Raw genomic sequence first — 14,603 nt, forward strand, 5'->3', positions numbered from 1 at the left:
TCAAGATTCCCTCAGTGCGACTGTCAGACCATTTCCTGTTGCCTGCAATGTAGGACTCTCAGCTACTTCTCCAGCACTATGTCTGCCTGCATGCTGCCATGGTCCTTGATAATTGTAATTGGTTAAGTAAAATGCTGCAGATCCCCAGTGGCTGCAGCAGGCAGTGGGCCACGAAAGCAGACAGTCCCAGGCAGGGACGGCGCAGTTCCCCAAGTGACTTCAGCGAACCATGAGTTCCAGGCAGGGATGGCGCAGGGGCAGTGAGCCTGTGAGGAGAGACAGATGGATGAGCACAACATGAGATCATGCCACAGGTCTCAAAGGTGGCTGATCCTGGGGAGGGAGCCACATGGCAGGCGAGAGACATAAGGATAGGCACATCATGCAGAGTGAGTTTGGTTATTTATTTAGTGGGTTATGGAAGGGAAAGGGAGAAGGGGGAAGGGGAGAAAAGGGAAGAGCAGAGAGAAACAGAGAGATAGAGAAGGGGAAAGGGGGAGAAGTGGGGAGAATGGAGCAAGGCAGAAGCTGCTTCTTTGTGGGAGGGACAGAAAAGAGAAGGGACTCAGGCTTGAAGCTGAAGATCAGCCTCAGCAGACAGGGAGAGAGTGGGCATGGCTTGTCTCTTAAAGGGATAGAACATTACATTAATAATGGACTGATTATCTGAATTAAATGTTTCCACCACAATTAAATGTTTCTACCTCAATTAAATGTTTCCTTTACAAGAGTTGCTGTGGTCATGGTGTCTCTTCACAGTATCAGAAACCCTAACTCAGACAGATGTTTGTACCAAAAGTGGGGTATTGCTGTTATAGGCCTGACCATGCTTTTGTTTGAAGGAATATGGACGTTAGGACTGTGGATTAGAAAAGCAGTTGAATGCTTTAAGTACTGCTTAATGGACCATACTAGTACTAGCATGGAAGACAGTGGTGTTGAATGTGATTTGATGAATTCTGGGGGGTTTGCTTAAGAGGTTACATGGGAGAATTTTAGTATGCTGCCTTAGTAGATAGCTCTTGTAACATTTTAGTGAAGAAAGTAGGTGTCTTCTGCCCTTGTCTGAAGAGTCTGCCTGAGGCTAAAGTTAAGACTTTTGGATTAATTCCATTGGCAGAAGAAATATCAAAATAGCCTGGTATGTACTGTCAGGTTAATGCTAATGAATTAGTGTTAACTCTAATGAAGATTTATAATGAAAAAGAGCAATCTGAGCAGGGTAAATTACAAAATGTAAATTTTAAGGAGAAAAAAAAAGCACCAGGAAGTGGAATAGAGCTAAATCCTGTGTCCAAGGAGATAAACAGATTAAGAAATGTACTAAAGGGAGCGGTGATCTCAGGGCAAAATCCCACCCAGCTAAATTTCAACTCCTGGAAAGACACTAGAGAAAAGTTTAGAGCCTGGTGTGGTGGTACACACCTTTAATCCCAGCACTGGGAAGACAGAGGCTGGTCAATCTCTGAGTTTGAGGCCAGCCTGGTCTACAGAGCAAGTTTCCAAATGGTCAAGCTTAGGCAGTGATGGGAACCATCAAAACCAGGTAGCTGGTGAAGATGTAAATGAACAAGGGGGCCATTTTCTAGCCCTGGCAAGCAGTGTAACTTGGCAGCTTTGGTCATGTGGTTCTGGACTTAGAGCTAAGGATAGAAGAAAGGGGTTATGGGATTTGCCTCTTCACTTAAGGAAGGCTGCTGAGGCTCTTGTGTCCATCCTAGAGGTAGCATGGACAATGGTCACAGTCCCATCTACCATGTGGCTCTTGTGTCCAGGAGATACTGCTTCATGTGGAGATGTGTTCTGGGAATCAGCCCCCGTCCTTCATAACCCCAAAAGATATTCTTGTGGCAATGCCTGGGAAATCTCCATGAGAAGAACTATCCAAGGTTGATTCCAGAAGGATATTACAAGTTACTTGTATATGCCCATGTGTTCTCATACGTGATATTTTAGTGAGAGAGTTTTTCCCATGTGTGTTTATGTTGTTGATAACTCTTCTTCAGCTTGCCACAGTCTCTGAAAGAGGTGAATCCTCTGGTCTTTCATAGAAAACGTTTGCTGCTTCAAAGTATGTCATAAGTCAGTGACCAAAGTTAGCCCGAAGGTAAGTGCCTCATAGCTCCATCGCTGCTTCCCAGTATTCTGGGGGGTCAGTCAGCTTCTCTGATAAAAACTCCTTATTAAGAAGAGTCTTGGCATCACTTGACACGGTATCAATGAAGAGATTTTTCAAATAGAAAGTCTTTCTAAAGTAAAGGCCTGTGGCAAGTGGCCCCCCAGTAACAGAGGAAATATATTCAATGTATTTCCATAGTTTTTCTTCTAAGGACATGTCGTTGGTCCTTGTTAGCAAACGGAGAGACTTAAGGTGTGCTTTGATTTCATTGACAGACACATTAAAATCCTTGGCAATATTTTCCAGCGAGGCATCATCCAGTCCAAAGTAGGACCTGTACAGGTCCAAGGTCTCCTCTACCTTCTGAATCTTATCTAGGACCAAGCCCCCAAATGGAATGGTGGCCCAAGCTCCAGCCTTCAAGGCCTCCAGCCAGATCTTCTGTTTCAGGAAATCCCTCTTCCGGTCAATGGCAGTCTCAGTAACACTGTGCAAGGACAGCATGAAGACATGGCGCTTGTGGGCTGGGAGCTCGCTCAGTAGGGTGGTCTCCAGCTCTGGGAAGTCAAAGTCGGACACATCAAAGTTAGAGACCAAGAAGACTGGGGGCTCACTGGAGAGAGTCTCCTGGAGATGCCTTGAACAGTTGCTTCGGATTTTCTTTAAGATGCTGTCTCTATTGAAAGTCTTAGGTTTACTTTTCTGTTCATTACTTAGATCTTGATCTATCTTGGTTCGGACAAAGTAGAACTTTGTATTCATCTTGGCGATGGCTTTGGCCAGACGTGCATCAATGTCTTTGAAGCGTGTAGCTGAGATGATAATGAAGAAGTCATACTCAGCAAACTTCATGTCTGTTAGGTAGTTTTGGGGAGGGAAGGATGTGGACCCAATGCCAGGCAGGTCCCATATTGTCACCATGGGAAGCTTTGGGTGGGGGTATGGAGTTCTCTCCATGGTTGTCTCCTTCACCCCAGTGGGAGCTGCGCCTTCTTCTTCATCCCTCACTCCCCGCAGGGCATTGATAAAGCTGGATTTGCCTACCCCTGCTTCTCCCGTCACTGCAATGTTCAGTGGGGCTCTGTCGATGTTTCTCAGAGCATTGCTGATTGCAGAAACCGCTCCCGGGAGGTTCTTATTCTCCAGGTGGGATTCAATCAAGGTGATAGTTTCCTCAGAGAGGATTTTGTTTTCCTTCTTGAAGTTCTTAAAAAAATTTTCAAAGCTGGATGCCAAAAGCTGAGCCGTTGAAGGGGAGGGTCTGGAAGGCTTGCATGCAGCTGTTTCCAAGAAAAGATGCTGAAGAGAGGAGACAAGAGAGACATTGCAATTATGAGTGCAGCAGAGCAGAGCCTAGGGCTTTGTTGCTGCGGTAAAACAGGACTTCATTCTCTGTGCCCTTTAGAGGCAGACACCCCCTTGTCCCTGGCTGCTGCCTTGATTTCTGGCAAATGCCCTCTTTCTCAGGTTCTACTTCTCCAATGGCTTCCCTCTTTCCTTGCTGTCTGATTCAAGGTCCACTTATTCCCTGCAATTACCTTCCCTTGTGTTTATATCTTATCTACAATTATCTTCAGATTCTGTTTACTCCTTTTAAAGTGACTACCCATACAATGTCAAACCCCTATTGGCAGAGATCAGCAACACAGCAAATCCTCCATCAACGTCTCTCCTGGGAAGGCTTCCTGCCTCTTGTGAGCTCACAAGCATTGCTCTTAGGTCTCACACCCTCTGCTCCCTTAGCACAGCTCTCCCGGCTTCTCTTGGGAGGAGTGTGAGTGAAGGGAGAAGGAACATGAGGTTGGGAGTGGACAAGATTCATTATGTGTCCCACAGAGGGGTGGACACATCACTACCCAGGTGTGATGGACTTTGTTCTAGCCATAAAGAAGACAGAAACTATGGCATTTGTAGGAAAGCAGCTGTATCTGGAGATAATTGTTTTAAGTCATTAAACCAGACGCAGAAAGAGAAATATATTTTGTTATTCATGAATCTTAGATTTTATATAGATTTTATATAGTTACATATGTATGTATGATATGAAAGGGAAAGAGAAACTATCTCAGGAACAAAGGAACTAATAGGAGCTATACTTAACATGTAGTATGTGCTTGTTTGAAAACTTAAAAATGGATAAATTAAAAAAAATCATTATTAAAAATCTATGTTATTTTTTTATTTTCAACAGGGGAAGTAGGGGGCAGCCTCATTGGTAAGCAAATTCCCCGTGTGCCCCTGCTTTCTAGTGGTTTGGTCTTTAAATCTTAAACAAACAACCAACAAAAATGAAAAATCCCAAACTGGATACAGAAAGACAGAGAGACAGAGAGACAGAGACAGAGAGACAGAGACAGAGAGAGAGAGAGAGAGAGAGAGAGGGAGGGAGGGAGAGCACAAAGAAGACAGTAAAAAAATGTGTCTTCAGGCTGGAGAGTGGCTCAGAGGTTAAGAGCACTCCAGAGGTCATGAGTTCAATTCTCAGCAACCACATTGTGGCTCACAGCCACCTATAATGAGATCTGGTGCCCTCTTCTGGCCTGCTAGCATACATGGAATGAATGTTGTATACATAATAAATAAATAAATCTAAAACAAATTTTTTTAAAAATGTGTCCTCATTTTCTTAAAGTTAAAAAATCTGAAGCTGGGTGGTGGCGATGCACGCCTTTAATCCCAGTACTCAGGAGGCAGACACAGATAGATCTCTATGAGTTTGAGGCCAGCCTGGTCTACAAGAGCTAGTTTCAGGACAGGCTCCAAAGCTACAGAGAAACCCTGTCTCGAAAAAACAAAACAACAACAACAAAAAAAAAAACCTGAAGAAATGAATTCCCATCAAACCCCTTCCCTGAAAAACCATCAGAAGCAGAAGAGGTGAGGTAAACTCAGACAGGTTCCATTGGGAAGCGACACATGTTTCCCTTAAATGTCCACAGGTTTCATATTTTGAACTCTATATGTCACATCCAGTTTCTGTCACATACTTACAGTTTATTATGATCTTACAAGGCTATTAAAACTCTTTCTAATTCATGAATTGTACAAAACCAGACTTCATGATAGCTTTGAGTGTAGATCCACATTTATCAATTCTGATCCTAAAGATACCAGAGCTTTGGGAGAAGGTGCAGATCTACACTTGTATCCTTTTCTTTTGATGTTAGAAACACAGACAGGGCACTAGAATTGCAACTAGAACAGAAGGTAAAAGCAGGCAGTCATGAGAGACTGGCTTCAAGTTGCTCTAATATTCTGGCGTATGATATAATTCAATATAGGAGCTTCAGGTATACAGAATTCTATTTGTGATTTGGCCAATCACCTTGTTGGAAGCCATGCCACCAATAACAGTAAGGGAAGGGTGGGGGGTGGGGGGAATGACACAGCATTACAGATGCTACAATCATTCAGAGTAATACATGAAAATATCAAAACTCTCAGGTGAATAACTTGAGATGTTGTGTGTGAAGCTGCATGCGTGTGTGCAAGTGCACATGTATGTAGTATGAGTCCTAGGGGTCTACCTGTCTCTGCCTCTCCAGTGCTGGAAATCTGCCCACAACTGATTGACAAGTAAGTGAAATGTTTAGGAACTCCTGGTCATTGTGGCTACAAAAATGAATATAAATTCATGTTTGATACATTTCTTATATTGTACTATTTATGTCACAGTTGATTGTAATGCATGAAAGTCCCCAATCTTGTGTGATCTGCTGAGACAATGGTTCTTGACTATTCTGACATGGAATGGACTGAGACAAAACTCACTAATTGCCTCCAGAATGAAGACATAGCACTTACACTGTGATGGTCAGCTGGAAATAAACCCAATATCCCATAACAAGCCAAACTCTTAAGACACATTTTCTGGAGAAGCTGCTTAGTACAGATATCCTATTTAAGTAGTAGAGATTTTCACTGAGAAGCAAGAATTGTTACATAGAACACAAGAATTATTAAAAATGGCCGAGGCAGTGATACACAGAAAGGATCATAACTCTCTAGTAAAAGATTCTGAAGAAGTTAAAATAAATGGCATTTCTTTTAAATATTTCAAAAACAAGGTAGTTTGGATGCTCACCTTAATAGACCTGGATGGAGGTGGGTGGTCCTTGGACCTCCCACAGGGCAGGGAAACCTGATTGCTCTTTGGGCTGAGGAGGGAGGAAGACTTGATTGGGGGAGGGGGAGGGAAATGGGAGGTGGTGGCAGGGAAGAGGCAGAAATCTTTACTAATTAAATAAATAAATTAATTAATTTAAAAAATATTTCAAAAACAATGATAAAAATTCCAATCACATGAGCAGCAGAAGAAATGTTAAAGGAGGAAATGCATAGGGTGAGTAATAGAGTCTATATGATAAGGAGGAAAAGAAGGGACTCTGTGGGGAAAAGGGAGCTAGCCAGATATGCACAAGGGCATGATGGACGGCAGCAGGGTAATGGGTAAGAACATATGAATGAATAAGAACATATCAGAATGAATTAGAATGTATAACAGCACACTTGTATGTAAATGCCATAATATAACCTACTATGCTGTATGTAAACCAAAACTATAATAAGAAACAAGAAAAAAACTTACTGAAATCCAAAGAATACTGATGAATGAAATTGGAACGATAATGCAAGATTTGCTTTAGAAAGTCTGAAGTGTAAAACTTTGTAAGAAACCTTGAAAGTCTGTTTATAATAGGCACAGATACACATACAGCAGATAGGAAAGTGAAGAGAAAAGCAGAAAAGAAAGGAAGGGAAAGGAAAGGAAAAGAGAGGAGAGGAAAGATAAAAAGGAAAGGAAAAAAGGAAAGGAAAGAAAGGCAGGGAGCAATCAAATTCAATTATTAACCAAGGAAATGGAAAGCATTGAACAATGCTCACAAAACACTGATGAAAGAAATCTCAAACAAGGCTACAAAAAATGCTAAGACTGCCATGTTTATAGCCTATAAACACTAAATGTTGTCAAATCGTCCATACTTTGTATAGTAATCTTCAGTCCCAATTAAACCTCATCTAAAATATCAGTGTCATTTAAAATTGATGTAGTATTGTCATCTGTCAATCTGTTTGTGTTGATTTCATTGGTTAATAAAGAAACTGCCTTGGCCCATTTGTTAGGCCAGCCCTTAGGTGGGTGGAGTAGACAGAACAGAATGCTGGGAAGAAGGGAAATGAGTTAGTCACCATGATTCTCCCACCCGAGACAGATGCAGGTTAAGAACGTTCCTGGTAAGCCACCTCGTGGTGCTACAGAGATTACTAAATATGGGTTAAAGCAAGATGTGAAAATTAGCCAATAAGAAGCTATAGATAACGGGCCAGGCAGTATTTAAAAGAATACAGTTTCCGTGTAATTATTTTGGGTAAAGCTGGCCCGTGGCCGGGAACTGGGAGACGGGAAGTGGCCCGCAGCTCCTATTACATAAAATAAAACTAGACTGTGGAATGATAAAATGTACATGGAAGAACAAGCAAATGCTAATGGCCCAACAGCATTGGTCAAAAACAAACAAACAAACAAAAAAACAGGGCAAGGAGGCACCAAAATACCTGCTTTCAAGGAATAAAACAGAACCACAGAAAACAGTATGACAGTAGCATGGAAATGGGTCTATAGTCCAATCACCTGAGCAGGAGAGAGGACCCAGAAATGTTGGCATACATGTACAGCCACCTGGGGACACCTACAGTCAATCAACATCTCAGTGAGGCTTCCAAAACTAATACTGCACAAAGGACACAGTGTTCGACAAGCAGAACTGAGCAAACTGCACATCAGGCAAGACTAAAACATGACCTTAGCTTTCACCCTATACAAAAACCAACTCAACTGGCCAATGAGCTTGATATTAGAAGGGAAAATTGAAATTTCTAAAGGGAAATATATATGATAAATTTCATCGGAACATCAGGACATAGGGACCCATAGCATATGAAACAAAAGCAAACTGACAAGAAGGATTCCATCTAATGGAAATATTTCATAAAAACAATGCAAATAGGGCTGGAGAGATGGCTCAGAGGTTTAGAGCATTGCCTGCTCTTCCAAAGGTCCTGAGTTCAATTCCCAGCAACCACATGGTGGCTCACAACCATCTGTAATGGGGTCTGGTGCCCTCTTCTGGCCTGCAGGCATACACACAGACAGAATATTATATACATAATAAATAAATATTTAAAAAAAAACAAAGCAAATAAACACCACAGTAATGAGACAATTTGTAGGGAAAAACCTTAAGAGTGCATCCGATAAGTCTGAATCTGAGAGACCATTGGTGTGGGAAGTCTTTCTGTCTATGTGTTGCTTTTATTGGTTAATAAAGAAACTGCTTTTGCCCAGTGGCTTAACAGAGTAAAGCCAGGTTGAATGAGACATATAGAAAGAGTAGGCGGAGGCAACAGGAAGTCATGTAGCCACCACTGGAGTCAGACGTGCAGGAACCTTGCTGGTACGCCTCAGACACGTGGTGATACACAGATTAATAGAAATGGGAACCAATGATATAAGAGCTAGCTAGCAATACACTTAAGCTATTGTTCAAACAGCATTGCAAATAATATATTTCTGTGTGGCTATTTTGGGTCTAAGCAGCTGGGAAGGAACAAGCAGCCTTCTCCAACAGATCATAAGATTTCAACAGGTGCAGAAAATAAACTTGACAACACCTTGAAACACTTCAAGAAAATGCATAGAAAGGTTCTTTTTGGAACAACTGTGGAAAACAGTTTTGACACATTGACACCTCCTAATATAGAGAGGCTTTAGAGTTGAAATGAACTTACCCTCTCTGTGAAAAGTTCTTCTTTGCTAAGGAGAATTTTAATATCATTTGCCACAGTGTCAATGAAGAAATTTTGCAAGTGGAAAGTCTTTGAAAAGTAAGGACGGCTAATGTACTCCAAAAGTTTATCTGTTAAGGATTTACCCTGCTCTTCAGAGAACAAATGTGGAGACTTAATGTTCTCCTTGAGTTCCTCCAGGGCCACGTGCAAATCCTCAGCGATGTTTTCTAGGGATGCCTCATCTAGGCCAAAGGAGGATCTGCAGGAGTTCAAAGTCTCTTTTAACTTCTCTATGTCATTTTTGGTCAAGCCCTTAAATGGTATGGTGACCCATGCCCTTGGCATTACGGAATCCCTCCAGACCTCCTGTTTCAGTGTGTCCCTCTTCTGGTCTATGGCGGACTGCGTAACAACTGACAAAGCGAGCATGAATATGTGACGCTTGTGGTCTGGGAGCTCCCTCAGAAGGGTGGCCTCCAGCTCTGGGAAGTCAAAGTCAGACACATCAAAGTTAGAGACTAAGAAGACTGGAGGCTCCTGCTGGGTCACTTCCTTAAGTATACTTGAGATGGAATTTCGAATCTGCTTTAAGGTGTTCTCTCTATTGAATCTCTGAGGACTACGCTGCTTTTGAGCCATTAGATCATTGTCTGTGTGGGTTTGAACAAAATAGAAACGCCTATTCACTTGCACGATGGCTTTGGCTAGTTCTGCGTCATTGTGTTTAAAGCGTCCAGAAGAGACAATAATGAAGAAGTCATACTCCTCAAACTTGATTTTCTTCAGATAATCATGTGGTTGGAAGGCAGTGGACCCGATGCCCGGCAGGTCCCATAGTGTCACACTGGGAACCTTGGAGTATGGGTATGGTTTTCTCTCAGTGGTGGTACATATCACTCCGGTGGAAGCAGCCGCACCCTCTTCATCAGGCCCCACTCCCTGTAGAGCATTGATGAGACTGGATTTTCCAGCCCCAATCTCCCCCATCACTGCAATGTTTAGTGGGATTTTCTCGATGTCACTCAGAGCATCGCTGATTGCAGAAACTGTTCCCCTCAGGTTCCCGTCCTTTAGGTATGATCCAATCAAGGTGGTTAATTCCTGAGACAGGATCTTGGTTTCCATCTTGAAATTGTGAAGATTTGTGTCAAGGCTGGAGGTCAAATCAGGCTCCTCCTTCTGAGGGGGTGCAGAAGAGGAGGACTGACCCATGGCTGGTAACAGCTGATGGTACTAAGGGAGGAAAGAACCAGGAAGGTCAAAGAATTAGTTCAGAAAGACAAGCCAACGAGAAAGGAGAGTCCCTTTAACCACACATATTACAAATGGGGTCTTTCCCCCTTTTAATCAAATGCTCAGGACTCAACTGCATTTACTTCTAGCCTGATCATATATGTTGGCTTGACTGAGACTCCTTTACCCTTGGTCATTTTCCTCTTTGAAGCATTTTTAGTTCATCAAGATAAATTCAGACCTACACCAGCAGCACTAAGGAGGTCGTGCTATGGATCACAAGTTTGAGGTCAGCCTGGGCAATGATCCCAAGACCTCTGTCTGGTGTGCCATCATTCACTGAAGCAGAAAGACTCTTAAAGTTCCGTTTGAAATTACAAAAGATCCCAGACAGAGAAAGCAATGCCAAGGCGGGGAAAATGCTGAGGCCATCTCTGTTCTTGGTCTCAAGTTGTGTCCAGAACCAGGGTAACACAAGCACCTTTGTGAGCCCCTAGCAGTTGCCACCCCAGCTTCACTTCTAAATGGCTGCCGTTTCTCAGGAATGACCTGTCCCTGACTTCAAAACATCCAGACAGAGGCTCTGATGCTCAGAATTTGCCATTTGGCCTGCGTCACACATGCTACCATCTGAACCAGGTATCAGTGGGATTGCTGGGAAGCAATGGCCTTGAAAGATTTTCAAAAGGAAGCGACATCTAAGCAAGGTGTCGAATGCTGTGTGGAGCGGGCTAGGCGATGGAAAGGGCGGGAGTGAAGAGAGCTCGTGCGTGGAGATAAAGATGGCGCACTGTGGTGCATCTGGAGAACTGCCGGTCGACCTGTGGCTGGAACGAGGAGTTCAAATTCAGAAGTGAGGAGAAAGCGTGGAAGGCAGTCAAGGGTTCATTTGAGCCATTCAATAGTGAGAGACGGTGCCACTTGGGGACACCTGGAAAGATGCAGGATACAAAGTGGAAGAGATCCAGAATCTGGGAGCAGCATCTTTGCAGCTTCCGACAACACCCACGGCAGGAAATCCATTTGACACAGGACCCAATGTGTGTGCACTCATAGCACCATGGTATAGGAAAGAGTTTACTACTCAGTTGTGCAGTCTGGTCTACTCTGTTGGTGTTCACTGAATTTTAAAAATTATATTATGTTCCATTTGGTCAACTTTAACAAATGTACTTGTACCTTACCAAATAAACAAATGAGTTAATACAAAATGAAGGCTGTTCATGAATAGATTTCCTATGCTAGGCTCTATGTACTTCTTGTTTTATGTAACTAATCTGAACTTCCATAAAGGACTGAGAGACAAAAAAACAACTACCTTAGCCTTGATATATTCTTATAAATATATGTATGAAACAATGAGAATTCTTGAAAGTGGGCAAAGTAGCCACCATTGCATATGTACATACATATCATGATAATAATTAAAGAATAGATCAGTAATTGAGAGATGGGAAGATTTCGAGTGAGGAGAGAGGAAACCTGGAGTGAGCTAGATGCAGTGTTCATGCATGAGGCTCTCAAAAAATATATTAAATGACAAAAATTTTGACATCTGAGTAAAGAGAAAATTTACTGATAATATTTGAATACTATATGGAAAGTTTGAGAGAATAATTAATGTGCTATTTTATTGCAGTAAAATATATATGCCTGCATGATCTTCAGGTCAGTACTGAGCGTGGCATACTCTCTGAAGGATTGGAAAAGGCCAAACCTCAGTAAAGTAATCACTGAAAGAGTTTATGCCCTGCCTCAGTTTCCTCAATGCAGAGAAAATAGTTGATGTGAGCCAGAGAAAAAGACCACTTAGAGGCTTCCTCTTCAAAACCCAACCCAAAGACCTTTCTACTCTACAGGTGGTCAAGGTCCAGTTCATGGTTTTTCATAGATTCATTGTTCACCAGGAAATACCAGTGGGTGTTCTAATTATAGCATTTTATCACTGTGGGGTAAATAAAATAATTATAGTAAAGCAGGGTGTTGTGGGACACGCCTTTAATCTCAGCACTAGCAGGATGAGGTAGATAGATTCTGAGTTTGAGCATCGCCTGATTTCATGTCCTAGACCAGCCAGAGGCACACAGAGGGATCCAGTTTCAAACAGCAACCAAAACAATGAAAACAACAAACAGCTCCAAGAACAAAACCTACCCCAAACAGGTGACAGCAATGACTCTGGGGAGTCTGCTCACACAGTCTGCCCCCCTTCTCCACACTGAAGCTCTCCTCAGAAGAGCAACAGGCCCAGGAATGTGCAGGAGATAGAAGAGATTGTTGCTGCCTTGCTGGTGGGTTGGGGTCCTCTGTGGTGCAGAAGACAGAGAAGGGCCCAACCATTAAAAAAAAAAAATCCCTGAGTGAAATAAACCAGAATACAAGCTCCTCTGCCCTGGTACCAGGAATTCCCCTGCCATGTCATAAGTAAGGAGGATTTCTGGTCAAGCAGCGCTTAGATTCCTTCACATACCTGCTCCCCAGTGATGAAGTGAGTGACCCTCCTGTGATGTCCCCTCTTCCCTGGGAACAAGGTCGCTGGGGTAGCTGTCTATGGCGTCTTCTTAACTGGGATGTCCAGCAGCCAGACCGAATGTAGAGTGCTGGGTTTCTGGTGTTTTCGGAGAGCAGAACAGCTGGGAAGCAAAGGCTGATCTGCCCAGATTTCCTTCCAGATCCTGCCCCTCACAGTCTCTGCTCTCTGCCCTGCACTTCCTACATTCCAATCTGCCTGCTTGGTCCCTAAAGGGAGGGGCTGCAGTTAGAGGAGGGTTTGGTTTCTGTTCTTTGAACTAGGGCGTTGGTTTGCACACATCAGGGGAATAGGTTTCACATCCTCCTTTAGACAGAGAGGCAGAGCTCTGTTGAAGTGACCCTAGCCCAAATCCAGGGTTTCCTGGGTGCTTGGGACCTTGGTAGCCGACTCCAGTGTCCTCCTGTGCTCCCCAGCACTGACCATTTTACTCCACCACCTCAAGACCCTCTGTTCAGATGATGGCAACTATTGACCTTCACACCAGGGATCCTGGGGTTCAGCGTTTGCAGACTCTTGCTGTAACCCCGCACCCTGTGCTGCTGTCCTGTTGATTGTCTGTCTCTCACCAGTGGGCAATGTAGGTGGACGCGTGTGTGCAGATGCTGTTGTCACTCAGGACTATTCTCCTGACTTTGAGACAGACACTCTCACTGGCTCAGACTTCGCCAATCAGACAAGGCTGCCTGGCAAATGAGCTCACGGGAGAAATGAGTGGTCTCCCCAGCCACTCATGGAGATTTCCCCTGTGATGGCGAGCACTATGTTTAGAGGATAATTTACTGTGACTGTAAAAACAACATTGTATTTAGCTTGTAGAAGCCATGAGGAAGTTGCTCCTGCTTAGAATGTGCCCTGTCAGCTGGCCTGAGATGGACCATTTCCTGATACAGTTGGGCTATTCTTAAAAAGTTGCTAATTGCTGTAAAATATTTTACTGCTCCAGCTATTCCTCCAAGGCAATGGGTCACAAGATTAAACAGGGTAATGTAAGGTCTGTTATTGTTGGAGATGCTTGCTCGCTTGGATGGCTGTGCCGTCTGCTGGACATCACTTATAAAAACCAAGCCTTTCTCACACTCAGACAGGGTATGAGTTAATTTTGTTACGCCCAAAGTCCGAAAAAGTCATCATGATACCATTTCCAAAGCAAAAGCAAAGTGTCTTTATTGTGAGTTTACTTGGATACCTCTGTTCTTCCAGCAGCAACAGGAAGAGCACAGGGGTTTGTGAAAAGAGGGGGTCTATACTGGGGAAGAGGCTTTGGGGATTCCAAGTCTCTGTGCTTGTGATTGGCTGCCCCTGAGTGGAGTGAAGGGAATTCCAGACTTCCAGAGTTGGCATTGGCTGTCCCCTCTGAAGGAAAGAGATTTCCAGGCCTGAGGGAATTACCAACTGCCTCTAGGTGCTCAGTGATTGGTTTGTTTTCCATGCTCAGGGATTGGGTGGTTTTGTGTCAGGGGCAGAGAGAGCTTTGATTCTGGGATCAAACTGTATTTCTTTTTTTTTTCGGTTCTTTTTACCTTTTTGACTCTAATTTTGGGACCAGGGAAAATATCTTTCATATGCTCTGAATATAGGGGCTTAGTGTGTTCTTCTGGTCCTGGTTCCAAGGTCCAAGAAATTTTCTCCGGCTATAGGTTTGGGGACAAAGTGTCTCTTCCTCTAACTTGAGTCCCATTTTCAGTGTGTGTTTCTTTTATTGGATTGGGGCTTGGAGCCAAGCTGTTCAGGGAGTGAGTGTGGGCTGCAGATCAGGGCTTTTTGGGGGCCTGGGAGATGATAGGAGGATGAATCTACAACCCACTGTCAGGTCTTTTTGGAGGAGGAGAGGTACCAGATTCAGGCAGTGCGACCACCAAGAATGAAAGGGGGAAATCCCTACCTAACCAGACTGGACTGAATGTGCCTAGCTAGCACTAGCAGTCAGTC

General features: G+C 43.5%; 1 protein-coding gene across 1 annotated transcript; it reads right to left on the minus strand.

The window, feature by feature from the left end:
- Positions 1-2,106: 2,106 nt before the first annotated feature.
- Positions 2,107-12,870, minus strand: LOC130877494 (uncharacterized). Its single transcript, XM_057774853.1, has 3 exons — positions 12,612-12,870; positions 8,909-10,141; positions 2,107-3,418 (listed from the first exon to the last, which is right to left on the minus strand). Exons 2-3 carry the CDS (start codon positions 10,118-10,120, stop codon positions 2,117-2,119), a joined length of 2,514 nt encoding a protein of 837 aa, XP_057630836.1. The 5' UTR covers positions 10,121-10,141; positions 12,612-12,870; the 3' UTR covers positions 2,107-2,116.
- Between the last annotated feature and the right edge of the window lie 1,733 nt (positions 12,871-14,603).

The sequence above is a fragment of the Chionomys nivalis genome, chromosome 7 (assembly GCF_950005125.1).
Source record: "Chionomys nivalis chromosome 7, mChiNiv1.1, whole genome shotgun sequence".
Taxonomy (NCBI): Eukaryota; Metazoa; Chordata; class Mammalia; order Rodentia; family Cricetidae; genus Chionomys; species Chionomys nivalis.